Source organism: Apteryx mantelli, chromosome 18 (assembly GCF_036417845.1).
Source record: "Apteryx mantelli isolate bAptMan1 chromosome 18, bAptMan1.hap1, whole genome shotgun sequence".
Taxonomy (NCBI): Eukaryota; Metazoa; Chordata; class Aves; order Apterygiformes; family Apterygidae; genus Apteryx; species Apteryx mantelli.
Genome location: NC_089995.1, coordinates 14,590,820 through 14,616,781, shown reverse-complemented (window position 1 = coordinate 14,616,781; position 25,962 = coordinate 14,590,820). Strand labels below are relative to the sequence as shown.

The 25,962-nt window shown below is 38.8% G+C and overlaps 3 protein-coding genes across 6 annotated transcripts in view; 2 read left to right on the top strand and 1 right to left on the bottom strand.

Annotated features, from left to right (window-relative positions):
• Positions 1–2,332: 2,332 nt before the first annotated feature.
• On the bottom strand, positions 2,333–9,543 carry FAM217B (family with sequence similarity 217 member B). 4 transcript variants are annotated; one of them, XM_067307703.1, is made up of 5 exons: positions 8,764–9,543; positions 8,398–8,603; positions 7,080–7,188; positions 6,890–6,975; positions 2,333–5,752 (listed from the first exon to the last, which is right to left on the bottom strand). In XM_067307703.1, the coding sequence occupies exons 2-5, from the start codon at positions 8,490–8,492 to the stop codon at positions 4,561–4,563; spliced, it is 1,482 nt and encodes a 493-aa protein (XP_067163804.1). In that variant the 5' UTR covers positions 8,493–8,603; positions 8,764–9,543; the 3' UTR covers positions 2,333–4,560. The 4 variants fall into 4 exon arrangements, with proteins under 4 accessions (XP_067163804.1, XP_067163805.1, XP_067163806.1 ...); XM_067307704.1 differs by lacking the exon at positions 8,764–9,543 and having other exon boundaries at positions 7,080–7,182; positions 8,398–8,633; XM_067307705.1 differs by lacking the exon at positions 8,764–9,543 and having other exon boundaries at positions 8,403–8,458.
• Positions 9,544–9,884: 341 nt separating this feature from the next.
• Positions 9,885–16,749, top strand: PPP1R3D (protein phosphatase 1 regulatory subunit 3D). The gene has a single exon (XM_067307617.1). It carries the CDS (start codon positions 10,452–10,454, stop codon positions 11,373–11,375), a length of 924 nt encoding a protein of 307 aa, XP_067163718.1. The 5' UTR covers positions 9,885–10,451; the 3' UTR covers positions 11,376–16,749.
• A 4,172-nt stretch (positions 16,750–20,921) lies between these two features.
• The window catches only part of SYCP2 (synaptonemal complex protein 2), a 32,013-nt gene continuing 26,972 nt past the window's right edge, over positions 20,922–25,962 (top strand). The window contains exons 1-7 of the mRNA XM_067307589.1: positions 20,922–20,945; positions 21,596–21,736; positions 21,981–22,109; positions 23,074–23,178; positions 23,751–23,775; positions 24,876–24,961; positions 25,801–25,889. Of these exons, the coding sequence (XP_067163690.1) occupies positions 20,922–20,945; positions 21,596–21,736; positions 21,981–22,109; positions 23,074–23,178; positions 23,751–23,775; positions 24,876–24,961; positions 25,801–25,889 (599 nt within the window). The remainder of the gene's footprint in view (positions 20,946–21,595; positions 21,737–21,980; positions 22,110–23,073; positions 23,179–23,750; positions 23,776–24,875; positions 24,962–25,800; positions 25,890–25,962) is intronic.

Here is a 25,962-nt window from a genome sequence, read left to right as displayed (position 1 = left end):
TAGAATAAATAAGAACACATGATTACCAAACATCAAAAGCTGAGCTACCCAATTATGAGTTAACAGAGTTCCATTCTTTCTGGACAGGGTGGTGTGTTTAATTATTTTCTGCAGGAAAACCCACTAATGCCAATGGGAGCAACAAAGGCAGGCCAAAAAATTACACCATAGGCAGTTTTGTACTGTAGAATTTTAATATCACACAATGACTGAAAAAACTCCCATCAAAATATGCTCTATCTCATAACAAGATTCTTTAAACAGCAAATGCAAGATATAAATTACCTCAAACAACACTAAATGATGCACAGAAAGGGAGCATGCAAGGACGGGATTAAGGCATAATTAAGAAGTCTGAAGCCAGGTTGCCTAGTCCCAGAATATAAATGTGGTCCTCGTGTGCAACGTTATTGCCCCTCTTCCATCCTGTCGGGCACAGGTCAGCAGGAGGCAGCAGAGGCAAAGGTAGCACACAGGCTAATAGCTGGGCTGGGAGCTACAGTCTCTCCCAGCCCTACAATCTTGGGAGAGGCGGTGGTGGGGGACGAGAGCTCCCAAGGTGAGGCAACCCATTTGCTCTAAACTCACAGGAGCTGAGGCCTCCTGTCTTACAAAGAATACTAAGCCTTTTGCTTCTTCAGGAAGCAGTATCACCCCAATACTGCTGAATTCTTACCAGCAAACATAATCTCTCATTTGGAAAGAAAAACGCAATCCACTTTACCAGCCTTAAGAGGTAGACACCCATGATTTAGGACAGTGAACCAGCAGTGGAGACTGATTGGAGCCTTCCTTGCAAGTCTCTTCCACATGAGGAAGATGATTCCACATCATACTTGAAGTCCCTTTTCCCAGGATGTTAAATATCACTCACACAAATGCTCCCTCTTTGAAGCATAACTTCTCAGTAAATAACTGTAAAAACTTGATTTCTTACAAAATGAGGATCAGGAGACATTGTGCATAAACATGAGTCTTTAACTGAAAGCTACCACAAGGTGGGGAACAACCCTCTAAGTGACCACAGTATTTCATTGCAGATGATACAGGCAATAGACAGAAAAGAAACATGTAAAGAGAAGAACTCCATTGTTTTAAAATTCTTAGTGTTAAGCATTAGTAATAGGGTATAGCATTAGGAAGGAAAACTGTGTGTATATATTTGGGAGCAAAATCTGTTTTGTTACATCTTTTTAATAGGGTAGTTTCACTGAAAATAGTTATTCAAAGTTTATACTAGTGTAACTGAAGTAAAATCTAGCTATTTTATTTAAAATGCAACCTGAGTGTATTAGCTCTGTAGGTAGTACTACAGAACATTAAACCTTTAAATTATCTAGAAAAGAGAATTGCCCCATTTAAATATCTCAAATCACAGGAAAATTGTTCTTCAAAAATACCATGAATGTTAGGGTTAGACACACAAGAATGTATCATCATATTGCTAAGTACAGCGAAGAAAAATATAAATAACCACACAAACATTGTCCTGTGGAAGTATTTTAATTCCAAACAGAATGTACTTTATGTAATAAACTTTTCTCTTATATTCAGAGATGCTTTTAAAGACAACATCCATGAATACAAAATGAAGGAAACATAAATCTTAGTCCTCATCATAAAAGGAACTCTTTTCATCTATAAACCCAGAACATGGACAACTTAAAACAGAAGCAAAAGTGCTACAGGATAAAATCCAACCCTTGTGAACCTGCTTATTTTAAGAGCTGTTTTTCAAGGCTAACACAGAATTTGTATTTCTGTATATGAACACAGGGGACTGCGTAAGAAGTACCAAATCGTCAATGAACAGAAATTAGACTTGTGTGATTACCACGCAAGACAAAGTTACCACATCAGAGCTCAATGTTTAACAAGTGTTCAGATTTATTTAAGTGGCATCAACACCTTTGCCTACTTAACTTTTCAGTCCCCAAGAACAGATTCATGTCCTTCAGACCACAAGCAGTACATTAAAATAAAACCTTTCAATCTCGTAGGTTTGTGAGAAAAACCTTCTCTCAGTGCCAATCACCTTTGCTCTGTTCAAGGCAGACTGAAACACTACTTATTTTTTAAGAACTGACCATGCAAAATGGGCCTGTATCTGCAAGGTTTCCTTGTAACTTAGGGAAACACCAATATGGAGCAAATTTGCACAAGAAAATTCAGTATACACTAATATTCAATGCTATAATAACATGCTAATTAATTACTACTTCTACCAGAATTTGCTTAGAAAAACTTGCCATGTTGATTATGGACTTGATCCCGGTCACTTTACTTTTGATGCTTATAATAGTGCACCAAAATAGTGCACTAAGAATAGTGCTTATTAGCAACAGCAGTTCTACTAACTTTCACTACTGAATCAGGAAAACTTGAGTAATGAAAACTTGCAGGATTGGCCAAAGCTTGAAATTCAAGCATTGGATACAGGACCCTTTGATCCAAAAAAGCTGACCTACATGATGAGTCTGAAACAAGTGAACAGAAGCATGTGCTACTGCTCTGCAGTTGCTGGTAATTGAATGCCATCATCTTTAGTGTCACCACACCTCTGACACAGCCAATTTATTTGATCGTTGAGCATGTCAGATTAAGTTTCACTTTAATTGCATAGAACAGAATGTACATGCCACTACAATTAGTTTTTAACTGTAATGTAACAAACACTGAATATGTAAATATAATACTGTATATTAAATTTCTTTATCAATTCAAAATTTCACATTTGGTCTCGAAAAAGCCACTAAAAATATTTCTTAAACTATTCCTGAGCATTGTTTTTTACGTACTGTAAAATACTCTAGTTTATTACTACATTTATTAGTATTATCGCATTTTAAATTACATTAAATCCATGCTTTGAAATTTTACAAAGCTGAAGATCAGGTAGGCACAATGAAAGAATAGAAACAGCTAAGCATCTTACAACCAAGATGAGATCAACCAATAAAAGTGCAATTGAACTATATATATAATTTAGTATTTGCTACTTTTTCATTTTACAACACAATGGGAAGGATCCACTTGAAAAGTCTGGTCTGTCAGACCTCAGCTCACTTCTCATAAATACTTCACTGTGACAGGTGGCTGAGAATGAAGTTAATGCTGCTCAATAAATATTTCATTTAAAAAATGGAAGTGCAAAACATTCTCTAGCATTTCTTCTTTATTTTAATAGAATCATGTCCCTAGCTGCTGTAATTGAATAGAAATTGTAGCAGACAAACTGCCACTTGAATTCACCGTACTCACTAAACTGTCTTTCATATTCTCTTGTATCTCACAGGCAGAAGAATAAACAGAGGGTCCAAGAACAAGACATATTGCACATATTGCCTAGGTGATCAGCTGTCAGTTCACTTCTATAACATTTACATTCCTCTTTCTGAAGCAAAGAAAGAATCTAACTAAAATGGGAACCTTGGAATCTGATTTAGTGTAAATTTTATGCATACCTTGTCTTGGGAAATGGTCAAACTACTCTACTGAACTCAGTTTGCTTCCCAAATGTGAAGAAAATGTGAAGTATTCATTGACTCTCTTGCTGTAGCTTGTAAGAGACTGTGACTGGATTTTGACAAGATCAAGATGTCATTTCACAGCAAGTGTATACACATGCAGTAAAGAAAGCACATACCAAATACTAGCATAATTGGGTGCAGAGTGGTCAAGGAAAATAAAGTGCAACTTCAACTTGCATTGCCATCACTATGAGCTGACTATATAAAAGATTTTTCAAGATTGGGACCTTCATCACAACAACCAGGAATTTGATTACTTGGTCTAAATGACAATAAGCATCAAGACTTACAAAATGAACTTGAAGGAAAGCTGTTTGTAAACACAGTGAAGGTTTCTGGATATAAAAATATGCATTCCATGTTCTTAATCTTTCACTATTGAAGATATCTATTCCCTAATAATTTTCTTTAATAGAAACCTTTGTGCATTAAAACATTTCAAAACATTCTCTCCATTCTTCTTCCTATCTAAATAAATCCAATTCATTATCTTCTATCAAGAATTAGAGAGATTAACTTTGCATAGATAAGCCTGGCCTGTTCCATTATTTTATAAAAATAACCCAGCCCTTTTCCATCAGAAAAAAAAAAAAAGAAACACCATCAAACCCGTCTCACAAAACAGCACATCTGCTCAAGAAAAAGAGCATAGAACTTGTTCTCCTCTCAAATACACCAAGGTAAGCAGAAGAAACACCACAAACTTCAATAAAGTTACAGTGGTACTAATAGGAAATTTTATATTTAAATATTTCTCTAAACTTGCTTATTTAGCTAGTGTTATCTTCACTTGGCAATTGTAAATATTTTTGAGGAAAGACCAACGGAAGACATTTGCCTTCAAGGAAAAGGTTCCTGATGGCCTTGCTGGTTTATGATCAAATATATTGAATTGAATAGTGCTGATTTAGAACAATGCATCAAGAACATATTTTCCTCAAGATCTTCCTATGAAGAAAACATGACCCTTCTACATGGCCAGATGCTTTCTAGCAGTCAAGAAGCATCAACATTTACTAATGATTTTTTTTCATTTAAATTTACGTGATGTTTGCTTTGTGCCATTTGTTTTCATTTTCCTGTCCCCTGTTGTTTTTTTGGAAGGAACATAATTACTAGCATTGCCATTTTTCTTTGGATTTGTACATGGATATGTTTTTAAGCCTTTAATGGGAGCAGCTGAACCATGGAATACAGGGGTCTGCTTAGGGGGTCTGATGTTACCAATGCCTTGAATTTTAGAACTGTTCTCAGAGGGCTGCATATTGAGAAGCTGTTCCTTTGCAGTTGGTCTCTTTCTCAACTCACTCCTTACTTCACCAGATTGTCTCTCAGATGACAGTGTACATCCCATTCTCTCAGAAACTTTCAAGTGACCTGGATGTGCATGTAACTGGTGGTTTTCTTCACAGTATGAGTCTCTCCTGTGACCTGAATAGCTTGCGGAGAGCTTTGTAATGCTTTCTTGGGGAACTGCTTGCTTGTTGGGCAAAGGGCTGTGCAATGTTTTGCCTTTGCCAGGGCTTTTTAGGGGACGGATGGAGCTGGGAGCAGTCTGAGGTCTGGCTTTTGCTGCCTTTGCTTTCTCATTCTGTACAGTCTGCATTTGCAGCCATTCCAGCTGCAAAAGACGATCAATGTATTTCTCAAGAAAACCTGCTGGCTTCGGTCGAAATTCAGATTTACCCTCTACATTAACAAAGATAGACAGCTGCTTCAAATCCCAAGAGTTGAAAGGGGGTGGGAGGAAGTCTGGGTAATAATATTCTGATTCTTTAAACCCAGTATCAAGGACATGTTCCAAACAAACCGGATCAATTTCTTCAGCTCTGAGAATGAGTTCTGGAGGTGTGCAGGGAGACGGGGGAATGGGAATCCTTTCTGAATCAGAAAGGTCACTGGCACTATCATCTTCAGCATCTTCTTTAATAATTCGTACCGATTCAAAATCAAGAAGCATCTCATCTACAGATGCTTCTTGCCATTTAGAAGAGCATGGACTGGCTTCAGCAACATGTTCTTTATAAGTGTTTTCCAACTTTTCTTTTTTACCGCAATAAAAATGTTGCATTGGGACATCTTTTGCCCTACTGAAGCTACCTTGTGAGCTGCCCTTAATGCTGGGAGGGATCCTGTGCAGTACAGATTCACTTTGCTTTCTTTCTGGGACACTCCTCTTTGATCCTTGTACTCTGTGCAACGATGTGCAAACACTCATCATTCTAAACAGAAAGAAAGAGCATATACAAGTAAAATGATTAATGTCTTTGGAACAACAAGTTACAAAGGACTTGCTACCATCTTCGAGAACTTGGATCTACAAGAATGAAGCCAAAACCGACATAAAAACTTACTGATGAGGTAAGGTTAATATTTGCTGGCAGAGAGAACACTGCCTGCTACCCTGTTTTGTGGTTTGACTTATTCGAAATACATTGCAGTGCATGTTACATATGAAATAAAAATTCAGTCTAAAGACAGAGACCATTGCCAGAACAAACAGTTAGGATACAAGACAAAATCATCAAGCTTTCATGATCAAATAACTACTGGTATAAACTGATGCAGCTCCCTTCACTTCACTCATTTATGGCAGCTGAGAATGTGGCCCTCTCTGTAATGAATGCTGAATAGTTTAAAAATAAAAACTTATTGCTGCCTGTAGTTCCCATAGCGTGCATCAATCATAAATTAAAAGGCAGCATTCACCCAAAAATATCCTGAGGTACAATCCTAAATACAAGATGTTACTTAGTCTTAAAAGAGGAAATATAACAGGAAATGTCAGAAACACTACCTTATAAATGCAAAGAACTGTGAGTGTCTTCATTCGAACAGAGAGGGACTAGCGGACAACTGATTAGATAAAATTATATATAATGAGAAGCACAAAAAGAGGTCATGAGCAATGGTCTCTATTTACAGAAACATCACTGTGGATAGAGTCAAGATTCAGCAGTAAAAATAATGTTGGTATGTCACCAAACTCAACCATCTATCCAAAATAGCTTCCATTTGTCTAGAGGACACTAGTTTAAATAAATCTTTCTCACTTTCTTGTTAAAGAAGTAGCAAGCTCCAAAAACAGAGTTCTAAAATTAAATTTAGGCTCGCAATATTTGCTTGCATCTACTCCATTCTTTTGCAAGCAGTCTACGTATCTGGCAATATTATTCCCATCTGTTTCTTCAACCCAAGCATGAATCCTCTCTGATTTTTTTTATCCACTATTAAAACCCTCATGGAATTCTCATGAAAATTCTCATGGAAATCAATGAAGCCATGATTTCATCACAACCATTTTATATACCAATTTGAAATGTCTACAAATTAAGCAGAGAATCTTAACATAAAATTACCTGCTTGGCTGAATATTGTCATCCAGATGGTTTCTTTCCTTGTAAAAAATACTTGATTGGTTATCATCTTGAGTGTCAAGGGAAGTCTGGAAAGATAGGAAAGTACAGGATGCTGTTACTGTGATCAAGAAAGCTGATATAAACTAAGTACTCTTTTTCTGTAAAGAAAAAAGGAACTGGAGTAATTTACCTTTTCAATATCATTTGATATATTTTTGCCCAATCTTCCAGAAGATCTCACATGAGATATTTGTTTCTTTAGTCCTTTGGTACTCAGATGGCTTTTTCCACCACTGTAACTAGCAAGGATTAAACAGATTATCACACACAAATAGTACATATTTGATCATCAGAACAGAAATATAGTAAAAGTTTACAGTGCAAGTCAGTTTAAAAGAGAGAGTTGGCTGCAACTATACTTAGAGAGATTTAAAGTTCATCAGAACTATGCTGTGGTCACTTTTTACTTTTATACTACACAAAAGTGCATAATTCCAGTAGATGATATAATAAGAGAACTTGGCCCTTATATAGACTATTCTGTCAGAGGAAACCAAAGTTATTTTGAGGATAATAAATGGTAAATATTAGAGACTATATATTTAACTACTAATTTATGTAGTACCTGGTACTCATGGGCCTACTGCAATTTAGCAAAAGTAATTTTAAAGTAAGATATGAAGACCACTGCAAGCCAAATCCTGCTTGGCTATCTCAGTTGCATAGTCTCAACAAAATTTAAAGGAATATTTTAATGAAGATAATGAGCAAAGTGAGCAGGTAGCATATAGTCTATTATAATACTAATAGAAACTATTTCACAATAAAGGCACAAACAAAAGTCAGTATTTTGTGTTATTTCACTATTTTTTGTTGTGGGATTGTGCAAAAATATTGGTAGGAAAAAACTTCATATGCAGCTGAAAGCAATGACATTACTGATCTGGACAGCTTAAAACTAAGTTACACAATATTTCCTTTCCTCAAATAAATCAGATACTTTTCTCTGTAAGCACAGCAGCAAACAAACAAAAAAAACCCCACACAGAATCATTAAAACAGTGTATTCTGTAAGAATCAAAAAAATGGTGTTTGTTCTACAATAAGAAATATTACTAATTTCAAAAAGGAAAGCTTTAAAATGTCATTTTAGAGCAGGAATAAACAAATTGTACCCTCCCAGGCTACTTTAGATTGAGTGCAGTGCAGTTAATTTTGCCAGGCAGTACATATTCTGCATAGTTCTTGTGTCAGTGTAGTTCGATTCTGTTTTAGAAAAATATTATGTCATCACTTTAAGAGCTTATAAAATAATGAAAACAAGTCTTGTGCCTCCAGCACTGACGCAGTTGTCTCTGTCGCTGCGATGTGCAAGATCATACAGCACAATCGTTTGTGTTGCTGTGGATCAGAGAGGAGGATGAGAATCTGAATGGTACACAGTCATGCATTTATGAACAGTACTTAGAGATTTTTCTAACTATAAAGAGAGAAAATAATTTCCTTACTTTACCATTCCTTTGTGGTTTTCATTGATTTGGCTTTCCTTTTTCTGTGTCTCTCTGTGCAGTAATAAAGGATATTCTTGAATGCCTGGTCCCATTATTACTCTCTTTGAAGAGTATCTGCACCTTTATTTTTACATAATCTTCAAAGGACTCCAGTGTTTTGGGTTCATGAGACACAGCGTATCAAACGCAAACATCACCACGTCCTAGAGATGCAGTAAACAAACACCATGCAATTCCTCCCAATGTGATTTTTTTTTTTTTTTTTTAAGCAGAAACATAATCAGCTCCCAAACGGTACTGGACAACACTCTCCCATCCCCCAGCGCTTGCTTATTTAATGGCAACCGGCATTATGCATCTTACTGTTGTCGATCCATGCGGAGCTGTCAGCACCGCGGGGGCCGCGCGGCGGCGGGCCGAGCAGGGGGAGCAGCGCGGGGCCCCCCTCCCTGGGGGCAGGTTGTCCATGAACGTGGCCGAGCGCTGCGGGTCCAGGCCGCTCGGCGAGACGCGGCCTCCTCCGCGGTCGCCCGGCTCAACCTGTCAGTCGGCCCGAGCCTGCTGGAATCGGTGCCAAGGGGAGGCCGGGCGAGAGCCTCCTCTCAGGCTAGCAAGGCTTCTTGCTCAGGGGGGTTGCAAGCCCGTCCATGAAAAGATGCACGCTGAAGATACAGGGGGGGGAAAAAAATAATAATTGAAGGTACAGCAGCATTGGAAGAGCTACTTTTCGTTTTATGGCGTGCTCCTCATCTTGTTTTTCTTGCACAGTGCTGCACGCATTGACCGGAGCCAAGTATCACACCAAATGGTTGGTGGGCGTCTCTGCTCTTAATTTAACAAGAACAGATGATCGGCCACCTCCGCGCTGTGCACGCTGGGCTGTCCTTTTTGTGCCAGAAAATGCACTCTTGGTACAGTCCTGTGTGCTTAGTTTCCTTCTTCTTCCAAAACAAGTCTCTCAGTACCCTTAAGCTCATACTAGAAATACCTCAAGCAGCGCTTCAGGTCTGCCAGAGCCCGAATGGCTCGGACCTCTGGGCACCAAAGCAATACAGCGCTGTACGCTGGCAGGGCGGCTCGCCAGCTGACCCCTGCGGGGCCAATAACCGGCTGCATCCGTGTATTTCCTGCGTTTCTTTTCGCCTTGAGGCCTCCCCCCCCCCGCCGCCTCTCGGTCCCGCCAGCCCCCGCCCGCTACCTGCCTCCGCCGACAGCTGAGGGCAAGTCGAGGGCGGCGGCGTCACTCCGGCTAGTGCGCGCGCGCCGGGCGGCCCGCTTTGATTGGCTGCGGGGGAAGGGGGCCGCGCATGCGCTGCTGGCGAGGGCGGGGGGGCTCCGGAGGCGGGGGGCGCCGCGGGCAGCGGGGCGGCTGCGGGCGCTCGGCCGGGCGCCGGGGCGGGTTGTGGAGCCCCCGAGCGCGGCCCCCTCCCCCTCGGGCCGCAGCACCGAGCCTGCCTCCGCCGCGCCGCGCCGCCCGGCAGCCTCCAGCAGCAGGGGCGATAGCCTCGAATGCCTCTGCAGCCTGTGCAGCGGCTCCGCCAGCCAGCGCAGAGCCGCGACTTTGGCAGCCAGCGAGGCGGCCCTCGTCCTGCCCCGCCGATGCGCCAGCCGCCGGGGCCCTGCCAGCTGCTGCCGGAGCGTCCGGGTTGCTGCCCTTCGCCGCGGAAGACCGCCTTGCTCCCGTGGGTTCTTGCAGCAGCCGCTGCGATAACTCCCAGTACCCTCCCACTCCGGCCGTCGTTCCCAAGTTAGGTGTTTCCGTGGATTCTTGCAGCAGCCGGCACGATAACTCCCATTACCCTCCTGCTCCGGCCGTCGTTCCCAAGTTAGGTGTTTCTGTGGATTCTTGCAGCAGCTGGCACGATAACTCCCATTACCCTCCTGCTCCGGCCGTCGCTCCCAAGTTACGTGTTTCCGTGGATTCTTGCAGCAGCTGGCACGATAACTCCCATTACCCTCCTGCTCCGGCCGTCGTTCCCAAGTTACTTGCTTCCGAGAGGCAGGCCTCGGCATCTGCGGTGTCCACCTCAGCCCTTCGCCATCGGCTAAGGATGGAGGTACGTGGTCCTCGGAGGAGCCCCAGCTACCTCTCTGATCTCTATCAGAACATGCTGCGGGCTGAGGCCGCGCCGGGCCGAGGGCAGCAGCAGCCCCAGGCCGTTCGCACCAGCAGCAGCGTGACTCTTCTGAGCAGCATCCCGGCCAAGGGGGGCTCGCCACCGAATCGGCCGCAGAGCAGCACGGCCACCAGCTGTGACCCGGCGCTGCGGCCTATCATACGCCGCCGAGCGAGGTCTTTGCCTACATCACCTGAAAGAAGAAAGCGAGCAGGAGTGCAGTGCCAAGTTGCAGGATGCGAGGGTCGTATGAACAGGGTGAGATTTGCTGATGCTTTGGGCCTGGAGCTGACTGAAGTGAAAGTCTTCCAGACGGGAGAGGATCCGTCAATCCCCTTGCATGTCCTTTCCAGGCTCTCCATAAACTCAGACCTCTGGGGCAGCAGCTTGGACCTGGAGTTCACCATGCAGTGCTTGGTGCCCGACTTCCAGCAGCCTGCGGACTGTCTGGATTTCTCTGTCCGACTTCAGGAGCAGCAGGTGTGTCTTGAACGAGTGACCAGTTCAGATTTGGGGCTCAGTGGCACCATCCAAGTTTGTAATATTGCTTTTGAGAAGCAGGTGTCTGTGCGATACACCTTCAATCAGTGGAAAAGCCTCCATGAAGTGTGTGCTCATTGGCATAATAGCATCCCTGGGACAAATGGGCAAGCTCAGGTTGATGTTTTCACTTTTTTTCTCCCTGTACCTCCTTTCCTCCTTCAGCTGTGCTCTGTAGTCCAATTTGCAGCAAGATACCAAGTCAACGGGCAGGAGTATTGGGATAACAACAGAGGCAAAAACTACAGTTTTACCTGCCGGAATTACCCCCTTAAGATGCCTAGAGAATGTGAGGAGAGCTGGATCCACTTCATCTGAGCAAAAGAAACGGGATGCAGAGCAGCTTTTGAATAGCCTTATTCTCATCCCTCGCATTGCTCTGTGCTCCTATGGCCTACAACCTCCTTTCTGAAACCTGGCAAAGCCTTTCAGAACAGGAAGGTAGTCAACGATGTGTACAAACTGTTCTAAACCTCTCAGAAAGTATAAAGGGCCAAAATGTGTACCGAGTTACATCCGTTGAAAGCCCACGTGATTTCTTGTAGTGTGTGAATCAGTGCAGAATGGTTCAGAGGGATGCTGTCAGACTAAATATGCAAAAGCAAAGAAAGAAACTTTTATGTTGCTAATAGTATTCTGGACTGCATAAAATACTTGTAACCAGTCTACTTTACCATTTTGTACTGTCTGTTTTTTTAAATGGACAGTGTGGCTTTACTGTTTTTATTTCTATTTTTGTTTATATTAGCTCACCAAGTCCGGGCACTATTCCAGCTTAGCAAAATTTGGATGGCAGCCACTGTAGGGAAGTATTTGTATTTATACAAGTATTTTTTTTAACGTTTTAGCCACGTTAAGTATTTCTATTAATATTTAGTTTGTTAATTAAAGAAATGTAATTATGAGTTAAAACAACATGAAAATGTCCCAGCTGCTCCTCTGTTTCCCTTAAAAAAAAAAAAAGGGGGGGGGGATTTAACCATGTGCCTTTTCTCATCTCCAATGTTTGCTATAGGCAGCAGGAGTGATTTAAGTGTATATAAGGCTGACTATGGGGAAGTTCTCATCTTTTTTGGGTGATGTACAAGTAGGCTTTTTCTCCAGGGAAATGGAATTCTCCTTTCCTTGTGCAACTGTTTTTATTAAGGGAAACTAGAGCGATTTCGCACTTGTGTTGCAGTTACCCTTGAAGATCTCAAAGCACTACATGAATGCTAATGATCTTACACCCTTACCAGAAACTTTAAATTTATGAATCAAGACATGGGTATGAAAGGCAAACTATAAAGACGGTGCAGTGAGCTGGTCGCAGAGCCTTTGAATAGAATGCTAGAACCCCAAATCCCTGTTCCCTCGTGTCCCAGTATTACTGCAGCAGCACTTTTGAGCTCTCTAATCAACTACTACTGATTAAAAACTAGTTCAACTCCACGACTGTCCTATGAACACAAAATGGGAACTTCAAAGGAAAATGATGATTTTACTGGTAAATTGGTGCTTACATGGATCCACAAACAGAATTTTGCAGCAGTGAGAGCAGAGTAACACAGAACAGTCTGCCCAATACGTAGCTTATTGCTATGCTACTTTCCTGCTGAGGAAATCTAGTAAATAAAAAATTGTCCATGAATGTTTTAATGCATATTCTTCACTGCATGCAAAGTTTAGCTTTTTAAGTATAGCATAAGTTTTCAAAACCGCTTGGCTGGGTATATTAGAAGAGCTGCTTTTCAGAAGGATTATATTATGAAAATCATGCCACATATTCAGATGTCTTATTTTGGATTGCTGCTTATTCACCAAAATCACAGATTATTTTTAAAATCAAGATTGTAGGCAACACACAGCCAAGTATATATTAGTCCAAAAAGCCCATTTGCTCATTTTGGAATTGCAGAAACCCCAAGAAGCATCATGTGTTTGGCAACTTAATGTAATTACTTAGCTGTGATGCCCATTTAACGAGGCCAGGATTTCAAGGGAACTAGTTGCCCAGTTCCATTAATCTGTGGCTTTCAGAGCCTGAAGTCATGAGTGATGATTCTGTGAGCTGCTGAGCATCTCTTCAAAGTACTGAGGAAACTCAGTCCAGTTTGAAACAACTGAGAATTGACTGTGTTGTCATGTTGCAGGATAGAAGTAACCCTCTGCCAATTAATTTGGACTTCTGTATTTGGCATTTCGTTCTATATATTTTGAATTGCAACATGTTTATAGTTTCTTTCATACCTGCTGTCCAGTGTAAACAGCTCTGAAATTGATTTCAAAACAAAATTCTTGAATTAGAAATACTTTCCATGTATTAGGGTAGTTAGCCAGCCTTCTAGGGTAATTAAATGTGTTCTTTGCTTTGATGTCATCTCAGTAGGTGAGAGATTTATTCCAAAAAACTCTTTTGATAAAATTTGAAATTCATATATTTGTTTTCACACTCTAATTTGAATGGTCATTTCTGTTAGCAATTGCTGTTACTGGAGTGGCTGCTTATATGCCTTTTTGGTTTCTAAACTAAGTGAAGCATTCAAAAATCATAGAGCTGATTTATATAAGTTACATAGTTATTCAGTATAGCAGCAGAAATACAAGGTGTATTTTGAATGTCTTATTTTCAGCTGTACTGGGCACTTGTCAGTGCTTGAATTCAGTTTGAGTTGCAAGTACCTTCTGCCTCTGAAAGTCAGGTTCTGATTATTGCTCTTATTATAAGCCTCCCTACCTTTAGTAACAACAGGTTTTATTGCTTGCATATGTAGGGTTCGGTTACATGTGTGTCAGTGGTTATCTATTACTAGGGAATGGTTAAAATTCATCATTTCTTTGTTAGTGTTCAGTCCATTTAAGAGACAATGAATGCCGCTAGTACTTCAGTTTTGTATTGGAGCACTCTGAGGTTGTAAGTTTAGGCTGAAATGGTTTTGAAGGAGTAACACAACTACTCTATCTGGGTATTTCATAACCATTAGGTCTAAGGCAGGTAGAGCACTGAGATGGGGATGAGGTGCGATTGCCTACTACACAGATTGAAGGGCTGCTGTAGACTTTCAATCCACCTGCATTATTTCCTGCATCTGGATCACAGGAGTGACCATCACCAATCTGGGAGCAGCACTTGTGTCCTGGAAGAACAAATACAGGGAACTGAGAAGTTTGGTCTTCCTCGTATGCCAGAAAAAAATAAGCAGCTCTGTAAGATGGGGCACTATCAAATTGTAAGGTTTGTTGCCTTCTATGGCTGGCTTCATAGGACTAAATAATGTATGACCATATATGACATATACATCTAAACTCTTCACTCTAAACTTTCTTTATAGTCGATGGAGATGTAGTCAATATAGTCAGTAGACAAACTGTTGTCTCCACTGAATGCAGGGATAACATCGGGGGACTAGTTCAGACATAACGTAATTCTTAGCATTAGTGCAAACCATGCCAAATTATGCCAAGCAGGTTCTGTAGACATAGTCAGGTGAGATGAATCACACCTTCAGTGACTGCGGAAGAATCTTGGTATAAACTGAATTTTGTTCCATTACTTTGGTGAAACTTGCTCACTTAAGTAATTTCATTAGAGTTTATCTAGTATTGGTAAAGTCTATAGAAATGGAGTTTTATATTTTTGTCTGAAAAGAAGACAATGAACACACACATAGAATTACTCATGTTGAATAAAAGGCGCTGTTTTAAAGTGTTGTTCCCCCTCTCCTCCCCCAGTCACCATATTTCTTCCATCTGCCAGAACACTGCATTGCCTCCCAGCACACCACTAAAAAATCTCTTTCTGAGACTGGTATTGAACACCAATTTACCACGGATGTTGCTGGAACCCAATACAATACTTGACTTATTGGTAGAAATATCCTGTGGCCATCTTCTGGGAGACACTCATTCATGTGCTAGCAAACATCAAAATCTCAGTGTTATTGCAGACAGAGCCAGATTTTGTAAAGCTCAGGCTATCAGTTTAAAGGTTAATGTCATGTATATCAGCGTCAGAGAGAGGGCAGAACTGAATGGCTCAGCAGTATGAGTTTGATTTGTATTGTCTTCCTTCTGCAACCTCTCAGAGTATTTGCACGTGCAAAATCTTCAGTATTAAAGTATTATTCCAAGATTGCCTTTATCTCTTTGCTTGTCTTGCACTGCTGGAGAAGAATTGAAAGTAGCTGTTAGTAAATCAGTTGTTTGGCATTGCTGACTCTGAGTTAAGCAGGCCTAACTTATCATAGAACTGAAAGCAATCTCTCAATTTAGTTCTGTATATGAAAAAGCTTTTCTTTAAGGTGCTCCTAAATTGTTAATATTCACACATTAGAGCTGACTCATGTCACATTTCCACACTCAATAGTGAAAATCAAAAGGATTCTAGTTGACAAGATAGTAAGCCATTAAGTAGTGGTAACAGGTACCTATCATGATGGTAAACTTATGACCACCTTTATAAATTCTCAGGGCAACTTGACTTCTTGCACTGTGTTCAAACTGAGCACTTCCCTTATAACCAGGATTTTGTAATAGTTAATTCTTCACAGAGGTTACTGTCATATAATGCACTTTAAAAAAAATGTATTATAGTCATATGATAAATGAATGTGTAGTAGTCCATAATTTCAGGGCTCTTTCAAGCATATTTTTTAAACAAACACATGGAATCTGTGTAAATGAGAAGGAGTTGTCTTTCCTGATTAAATGTCTTGTCCAGAATAAAATACATTATGCAATATGTCAATAAAGCACATAAACTAGGCAAAAGGTCATTTTGTTTTAGTGAAGAACTGTAAAATTGTGAAGTGCTTAATTCATTTAAAAACAATAATAAAATTATTGCTATTTTAATACAAGAGATTGTCATAAAAGTGTTCCACTGTTTTTGTTGTCTTTGCTTAGTGGTACTCCTGTTAGACAGCACTGGTCATCAGGCAACTCAGTGCTGAGTTATTGCTTACAGACTAACGTACCCACATTAGAAAATATGGTGGGTGGGTTCAATAATTGCTAAAAAATGACCAGCACTTGAAAAGAATTACAGTGATTAGTCTGTATAACCACAAAAATGACCATGCTGCTGCTTCTTACATGGAATTTGCTGTCATTTCACCAAGGAGTTCTGTGCATATAGGATTAAAATCTGATGTTGGAAAAAGGCAATCTGCTAGTTGATTATAATGTGGTTATAAGGAAAAGAGTCTGTCTTCTAGGAACACTTCCCAGAACTGTGCTATAGACTCTTCTTCTCTCTTTAATTTCTAAGCCTCACAATTGTGTTATTCTTTCCTCATTTTGTTGTTCTTGTTTCTGTTGCTGCAGTTTTTGTCTCCTTTCAGACCATGTTGTTTTCACTCACAGGTTTCATTAAAATATATCTACATAGGGTATGTTAAGAGACTGTTCATATCTACAGTAAGTGACTCTAACTTGTAGTAATTCTTAAATGTGAATTCTGATTTATCCTCTGAAATGCATCTCCTTCAATGCTGAGCAGTTATTTGATACAGTTCAAGATTTGAATAATCTGTTGTGAGGTTTCTTTTAATGGAAAATGGAGATACTTCATTAGAAGACATAATTAATACAGACATATTACCAGTTACTTTGTAATCAGTGTTAATACTTTGACATTTCATTGTCAAATTTGTTTGGGATAAAGATGGTTATTGCAAATGACAAATTAAATACATGCGAGTGTTTATATTAAGTTGTTTTAGAATTTCAGTGTCATTTTTATTATAAAGTACACAGATAATGTGATATATATATAAAAATATATATATGCATGTTGATGCATAAAGGAGAGTGCCACTCTTGTTTTCCCCTTTTCCTATACTATTGATCTGAATCAGAACTAGCAGTACCACCTTCACTGTTGTTACTTTATCCACTAAGATACAATATTAAGCATCACCTAGAAATAAATATGGTAATCATTGTGTAGACTAACCAGGAGACCAGCAAGGGATAAAGATAGTGATCTTTGATTTTAACAGATCACTTGAAAACAACATGAATTTATTTTAGCATGTATTGTGTGAGTGTGCAGGCACACATATCAAAGAAACACCACAATTCAGAGTATTTAAGGGCAGGATATTCTAATTCCTTTATTTCATCCAAGATCTCTGTATATCTAGATAGCCAGAAATAAAAATATCAATACTATTTCGCTGAACTGATTTTTCAAGACTTTGGCACAGCTTTAGCTGTGAACATCCAACAGTCAGGTTTATCTTACAGATACTTAGTGTTATTTCTAATACAGATGTTATTTTTTACATGTAACTTCAAATTCATAGTTTCTTTGTCTTTATCTTACAAAGAAAAACATTAGATTCTAGCTTCGAATACTCTATTGCAACTACAGTACTTAATTTAGTGTTTCATCAGTGCTTAACACTTGCATGTACTTTCCAGATTTGCCTATTAAAGACACAGAACGGCAAGTCTAAATGATTACTCATTTGTCAGCAGGAGTCTAATGTTAGAACTAGCTTCTTTCCTGATTTGGCCTTCTGCTTGTGATCTCAGACCTGCGACTATTTCTGCTGATACTTGATATTAAAACTGTTTGGCATAAATGCTTTTGACCCTTCTTAGTTCTACATACAACAGCAGCTGTGCCAAAGATTGATTATATTGACTTTATGATATATTTCAGTATCTCTAATGAAGTTAAATATTTGTGCTACTATAGTGAATAAAGAGTTCCTGTACAGAGTACTAAAGACAATTTTGCTTCCTTTTTCTCTGCGCTTTTTAAGAATTTTTTATGCCCAAATAATCCCTTCCAAAGGAATTGTCTGCAGAAGGGTCATTGAACTCAGAATGTGAAGTTTTAACTTTTGTATTTTTTCATAAATAGCCTCAGAGAGGAAAAAATATATTTTCAATATGAATGTTGGGATATGGGAACTGAAAGGTATTTCCCAGCATTTTGTGCAAGTCCTTGTAGCTGTATGTGCACAGGAGAGCTGACAGCTTTTGTTGCTTTCTCCAGTCTGTTTAATGCAAAACTGAATGAAAAGTCTGCTTTCTGTCAACCTTTTATCTCTCTCTGCTAAACAAAACAAATGTTAAAGAATTAGACATGAACATAGAGCAGCCTCTCAATCATGTCAGACATAATTATAAGAGCAAAGATGCATGTACCTGGTGCAGGAGGGAAAGTGTATGATCGAGTTGTCCTCCCCTTCTTTATGGTTGGCTTTTATTATGGAATGAGGAAGGCTGTTTTCTTTAAAAGATATGAATCTGTGGATAGTCTGAGCATGTGTGTACTCTACTGTGACTCATAAGGGAAGCAATAAATTAGCTTTTATTTACTTCTACTTCGTATGGTAAAAATAGAATTCAGTACAGTTTTATAGAAAACTTCTGAGGCTCCAAGTTTCTCATGCAAAATTTTGTCCCTAGTAGGTTTCTCAATAAAGCTGTACTTCTAGAGATGTGCTTCAAACCACTCATTTATCTTTTAATAAAGCTATCCCAACAGAAAATGTGATAGCAGTTAATGCTACAGTTAATCCTTTTAGGTGCATATGCCTCCCGCAAAATGCTCAGCACTCATCTTTACTATGAAGTCAACTCCTCAGTAGAGATACTTAAATTCTCATAGCAATTGTCATTTACTTGAATTATAGTGACATCTGGTGGTATTTTGAACAATTTCTGTACAGCTTTTTTGTCATTTATGGTATTGTTTTCCCCTTTTAGAAAATTAGTGGCATTATTATTTTATTTACAACACAGTTGGTATTAATCCAACTGTTAGATTTAATTTAAATGTGTTAGCCAGTTCCCTGTGTATAATAAAGACCATGAATGTCAATACAGGCCCATTATCGGTAACAGTTTTGTGGTTTCGGTAACTATTCTACCCGCTTGTGCACCTGATGGTAGTGAAAACGTTTTTGAATTACAGTTTTGAATGATGTACATTGGTTTATCAAATGCATGTCCAGAAACTCTCCTCTACACTAAGCAATGACATGAGCATGTTTTAAATACTGGCTATCAATAAAGACACGTTGTGATATAAAACAAGCAGGACATTAGTGGTCCTACACAAATGCAGCCACCTGTGCAGCCCTTTGATAAGGTGGGGCACGAGTGTATAGTGGGCATTAGTAAAACCCCGGGACGGGTATAGTGGGCATTAGTAACACCCCGGGACGGGCCTCTCCTTTGCGGGGGGGATTTTCCCGCCCCTTCTGCAGTCACGTCGCCTCAGACCTGACTGCGACACGGCTCCTCCGGCGGAAACAGCGGGCGGCGCCTCGCGGGCTTCTCCAGGCCCCGGCCGCTCGCTGAGGCGGGCTCGCGCTCCACCCCTGGGGGGGAATGGGGATGGGGGGGCCGTTTCGGCGGTTGAGGCAGCTGCGGCGCCGCACCTCGCCCCAGCTCCTCAGCGGGGCGCGACGCCGCGGCGGGAAGCGCCACAGCCGCCAGGGCGGTGCCCGCCTTCCCCTCCTCAGCGCGGCCTCGGCCCAGCACCGCCCCCTCCCCAGCCGCTGATTGGTTGGTGGCGTCACGAGAGAGCGGAGGGAGGAGGAGCAGCCGTCACGCTGCCCCCCACGTCCCGCCCCCGGAAAGCTCTCGAGGGCGCTCATTGGCTGGAGGCCTTCGTACCTGGACGTGATTGGCCGACGGGAATTGGCGCCTCTTTCGCTCCGGCGGGGAGGGGAGGGCCGCGTGCCGTGCGGTGAGGTGAGCTGAGGTGCGCCATGCTGCTGAGGGGCTGCTTGCGGCCTGCTGCTCCCCTGTCGGGGCGCGACGCCGCTGGGGAGGTGCGATGGGGAGTTTTCCTCTCAGTAGTCAGGCTCTTGGGGAAGATGCCGGTGACTGTGTGTGTCTTGAGAGCGGGCGTGTCTCTCCCTCGTTGACAAGGAGGCGCCTGGAAATAGGGTTTTTGTTTTTCTCTCCTGTTTTCCCTGACTAGGCAGGAGATGAGAGAATTGTGTGGTGACAGTAAAGGCTTCAACGAAGCCTGTTGCATTCTTGTGTTGGAAAGTAGGAAAAAACACCCCACGTTTCTTGTTTTTTGTGTTACTTAAGAATGCAGCCTCTATTCTGAGTTCCCCCATCACTTTTATGAAAGCTGCTCTGTATGTTTAATCATTATTTCTCTCTTTTTTTGTGCTTTTTCTACTTTATAGAGTTTCTGGGATGGGGAGTCTAGAACTGCATGAGGAATTCAAGATGTAGATGAATTTATACACAGTATAAAAATGTTTTTGCTTTGTTAATTCTGAAAACTAAATAATTTTATCTACTCCTGAGCTTTAAACTGATGTTTTCTGAAAACTAACTACTGTAGTCCCAAGATCTTGCTCTTTACTGGTAGTAGTCACTTCAGAGCCTGTCACTATAGATATAATTAGGATGGCTTTTTCCCCATATGCTTCACATTTTTCTTTAATGATTTCATCTGCCATTTTATAATGAGGCCCTTCTGCAGTTCTTCACGTTTGGCTGTTAACTTACCTGTTCTGAATAACCTCATGTTGGCAGTATGCTTTGCTATCTTGCTGCTTGCCCCTTTTATGTATTTGTATTTTTGTATAATGAAGTCCACTGCAGAACCTCCCATGCCTCCACTGTCGAAGCTGACCGTTTGCTTTGCCTTTTCTTATTTTAACCAAATGCATGTAAGGGCATTTCCTTATATCCCATGGTAGCTTAATTCCTTAAATAAATAGTATTTGTACTCCTGGCAAATTTTTGAATTTGTAATATATCTTGCTTGTTTTAATTTTTGACACTATGTTTGCAAAACTGATTTTAAAATTGTCTGGAAGTCTACATTAATGAATTGATTCTTGGTCAAGTGATGATTATTCCCTTGTTATGCAGCTGAATAGATGAATTGCCAAAATGGCAGCACGGAATGAGATGAAGGTATGTAATTTTAAAGTAAGAAAATGAGTATTGATTGTTTTAATTACTGCTAGCTTAAAGAACCTCTTCTAGTATTTAATTAGAAGTAAAAATTGCAGTATGGCAGAGAATGTGGCGAGAAGAATTTTTTTCATTGACTGTATCAGTGCTAAGCTGCATAAAAAGCAAGAGGAATTGGAATTATTGATAAAAGATATGCAATTGATGAATCAGTTGGGATGGTACCTAGGATCAAAAATGTTAAAATCAGTTTATAACTGCTTTAAAAAGAATAGCAAAATAGATGAGAAAGGCGGGCGTCATTAATAAATATATTAGTATCTTTTAAAGTCACGGATAGATAACTTAGAAATGCAAAATATTAAATGTACTAAGGAAGGGATATTAACACAACGAGCAAGTGCCTATTTGTAATACAAGGAAAGAAAAACTGTCCAGTTAGGAAAAGCTAGCAAATAAAAAAAACCTCAGTGAATAAGCATTTGTATGATTAATGTATTGGATATGGAGTTCTGTACTTCAGTTTTTACATTTACTGGTTTAGTGATTTGGTATGTTCACTTAGAGTCCAGCAGATAACTAGATAAAAACTTATATCAAATCTTGGCCATGCAGAAATACAGTTGCTCTGTTTTCTTTTACTCTGACAGTTGGAAAAGCTAATTGATGAAGCTACAAGGAAAAAAGATTTCCAATTATTAGAACATTTTCTGCAAACAAAAGACTGTGAAAATCTCTCTCATAAATGCAGCAAACAGTTTGTCAACAAATTAGACAAGCTTCTGTGTCGGGTAATGTAATCATTACATCAGAGGTTTATGCTGTTATTGTAATAGTCAAAAAAATATATACTGTTTCAGTTGGCTTGGTTTATACCAGCAGTTCAATTGAAAAATGGAAATAAAATTTAAGAATGAAACCTCTCTTTCAAGGAGTAATTAAGGTGACTTTTGAGAACAAAAAGGCATCTCGTTAATTAAGTATAGATTCTTTTAGAACTATACATTAAAGCTTATATTATAACTTCTGTTTTAGGAACTTGACAAACAAGAAGTCAAAAATATTTCAACTTTACTAAGTTCTTTTCAGAAATGTGGGAAAAAAATCAGCATAGCAGGCGAAGATGGGCTCCCAGCAATGATGAAATACGGTCTTGTTGAAAGGATAAGTATAACCATAAAGCATATGTAACTTAAAAAAAAAAAATTAATGAAGCATACCTAAATAATGCTTCAGTGCTGAATAGCTTAGTATTCAGTTCAGTCTGCAATTATTTCTGAATTAAGAATTTCTTCCAATTTATCAAAAAGTATTAATCAGATTTAAATGCTCTTTGACAAAAGAGCAACTCCTTATAAAGTGGTGCTCCTCTAATACAGTGGAGATTTCACAGGTTATGCAGTATGTAATTAATTTAAATATGCTTATAGCAGATACAGTAAGTGTTTATCTCTTTTTATATGAGCATACTACACTGCTTTCTGGTCATGATTTGGACTTTTCTGGTGCAATTTAATAAATTTTTTGTTAATACAACAGCAGCATTGTACATTTTCTTTCAACAGCTTATAGCGCTGTTCTAATTATTTTGTGTTATTTCAATGTTTATATTAAATGCATTAATCATTTGTTACTTAGAATAATAAACATACTGAAAAATATAGACCACTTGCTTATTGCCTTCGCCAAAGATTTCACTGAACAAAATTAATGACAGTGTCCAGAGATGATGATTACTGAATTGCCTTCTCAAGTGCTTTTATTTAAAAAAAGAAAAAAGAAAGAAAAGAAAAAAGAAAGAAAGGAAAAAAAATTAAGAGATGTGATGTCTTCATGATTACATTCACATTCAGCCATCATCCATTTTCAGTTCTTTTGTCTGTGAGAGCAGTTGCAAAAGTGGACCTTCAGTTTTTGTATTCAGAAGTCAGCTGTGGAAGTGACTCACATTAGATTAAGATCACTTACATTTGTTTAGTTAATGTACAAAATTTCAGTCTGGGACTAAAGTACACTCAGGAGACTGATAACTGGGGTTTTCTAATCTTTGTATACTTTGTATGTATAATACCAACCATTGTCCTTTTTTCATGCTATTAAGATTGATTTGCTTTTATTTTCCCTTTACATGGTCAATTGGTTCGAAAAGGTAAAAGAAGTTCTGATCCTTAGAGGAAATGAGAAAAATGAAGTGCTTACAAGTCTAGCTGAAGATTTCTTTGGCATATTGCTGGTAAAAATATGTTGATAATAAAATACATTAAGCGCGTATTTGTGGAAATTAGTAGTAGTTTAGCAACAAAAAGACTTTCAAACATGTTTCTATTTAATTTCCTTTTATAGTTAATGTTACACTGAGTTCTGAAATATATTACAAGTCTTTTTGGATAAATAGTTTGCCTGTATTCATACTCATTATTACTCATATTCATACTCATCAGATCTTATAGGTGTTTAATAAACAACAAAAAAAAATCCATCTCAGTCCAATTTTTATTGCATAAGTTGGTGGTATGCTGTATCCTAATCCTACAAGATTTTGTCTAAAGTTTATAAGGTCCACAAGACTTCTCATGTTCCTAAATAAAAGTCCATGCCTAAATGTTTTATTATTGGGGAAGCAACTCCTGTATGTTTAACTGAAATACAATTTCAGGAAACCAGACTTGGCCCTCGTTAAGGGATGAAACAACTGTAAAATATTAGGTGCTTTTTGATTACCTGTTTTAGATACGCATCACTTGATTTTTATGTCTTAATATTTGCAGTGTCAAAATGTTTATTTTGTTGTTTTTTTTATTGTAGGTTATATATGATACCAGTCCTGAAGGTGAGTTTAAAAATGTATACGCTAGATATTGTATTAAAAATGTCTCTTTAGAACACCTTAAAGTTATCATTGTTAAAATTACTCCAATTACTGTGAAATAAGCTGGTCTTAAAAAATAAAATTAAAAAAATCAAAGTCCAGTGGAATCATGCATTCTGAAACTTCACAGCTACCAGATTTGTTGTGGGAACACCCAAGAAGTGCAAGAACACTCATGGAGCCCTCTAAAAGCAAGCTAGTTTTGAGAACAGTTCTATATATGTAATGGAGGGTGGTACAAAGTTTCTTGATTTAATGTAGATATACCAGATCTATGTGCTTCAGCTAATAGGCAATGATAGAAAAGGGCTTATTCTCAAGAAGGCTTATTCTGTGCACAAGCCAAAGGACTATATTATTTCTGATTCATGTGAAACAAGCTTGAATGTCAACTGTACCTTTGATTGTTTGAGTTTTTTGTACTGACAGATTTCTTGAAAAATAACTTGCTTATATCAATATAAAAAAGAGTCTAGTCTCCTCAGTGACAGCAATTAAACTGAGTTTTTCTTAAAAAGTACAGTTTTTCTAAACTACTGTAGTAGCTAGCCATAGCACAGTAGTCCTTGGTTCTTTTTTTGACCTTGTTGTTGTAAGATCGCACTCTTCTTACCCTTCAGTATAGCACTAGTGGTAGAAAGTCACTGCAGACCTTTATGCGATCTCAGTCAAAATGAAAGATTTATTTCCTTGTCCTTGGGAAGGTACAATTCCAGGGTCTAAATTACATTTCAGAGAGCTGAGTTATAGAACTGATTTGAGTATATTTAATTTAAAGGTGATCTCATGCACAGGGGACTCGTGCTTTCAGAATATGATGCACAGGGATAGAAACGTTAAAAAGATCCGTATTTACTATGAATTGCAGTAACCATTCTGTTTTACATATGAGCTGTGAAGTTTAAAATGCCTCTTTTTAAATATCAGTAATTGTGTATGGAAAGGAAAGCATACTATATTTTATTTCTAAATGAAAATGAACCTGTGTTTTCAAATGCTGCTGAGGAACTACCCTTCATGCACTTTTGATAACATTTTTTTTTTTTTCCACTGTTCATTAGGTAAAATGCAAATACTGGAAAACTTTGTACTGAGAGCATGTACCCTCATTGCTGATGTAAGAATTAATATTTATGTTCAGCAGGAGGTAAATATTCCTTTTTCTAAGCAGTAGTTTTTTGTTTAGTGTTCTAACAGACTTTGTAAAGCCAGTTAATATTTTAAGTGTACCGTTGCTACAAAAAGGAAAATATTTTCTAGGGCTTTAGTGTATAGAGGGATCATTTGATGTTTCTCTGGGAGTGTTTTTTGTTGTCGTTTGTATGTTCTTAACTACTTTCAGCTTACTAATGTAAATTTTCATTTTAGGCAATAAATTACATAACAGTGATACTAGGATTCTGGGGAGATAGCTAAATAAAAGCATTGGAAGTAATATGCTCTGTTATAATTGCTATGAGTAGCTTTAAGACTGTTGGTGTATAAATTCCTTAAAAATTTCTACACCTCTAGCATACTGTGAATTTCTCCTATTTACTTTAGTAACATCACATTTTCAGGTCTTTGTTCTCCTTTAAAGAAAGGTAAAGTTGCAAAAAAAAGTCTTCAGTAAGGGCTCCGTGTTCAAAGCAGAGGCATTTTAATGCAAATTTAAGATACACTTTAGTCCAGCAATCAACTGCAGATACAACTCTAGCACTGAAAATTTGTTTCCATGCTTGTATCTGCAAGTAAGAAACATAACCTGTTAATAACTTATATTTACATTAAAGTAATTTATTGATGTTAGTTAAGGTAGTTTATTAAGATAATTACAATTTAAGATCAGATCTACCTATTGCTATCTTTTCTTGTCTTGCAATTATCTAAACATGTTACTTTCTTAATATTTATCAAATATGCTATGTGGGCCCAAAATGAAGAACTGTAACAATTTACATTATATTTAACCTACTCCCTTTCTTCTTCTTTTTTTTTTTTTTTTAGGTAGTAAGAAAACTTAATTTAATGCTTGACAACATGCCTCGAGATGCCAGGAAAAAGATATTTTCTGCGAAGGAAATGTTGCTTGTCATGTAAATAGTCTTCAGTATAATTTTTATATGATTATGTTGTTTATGTTGCTGGGAAGAGTTTTGACTGAGGCTA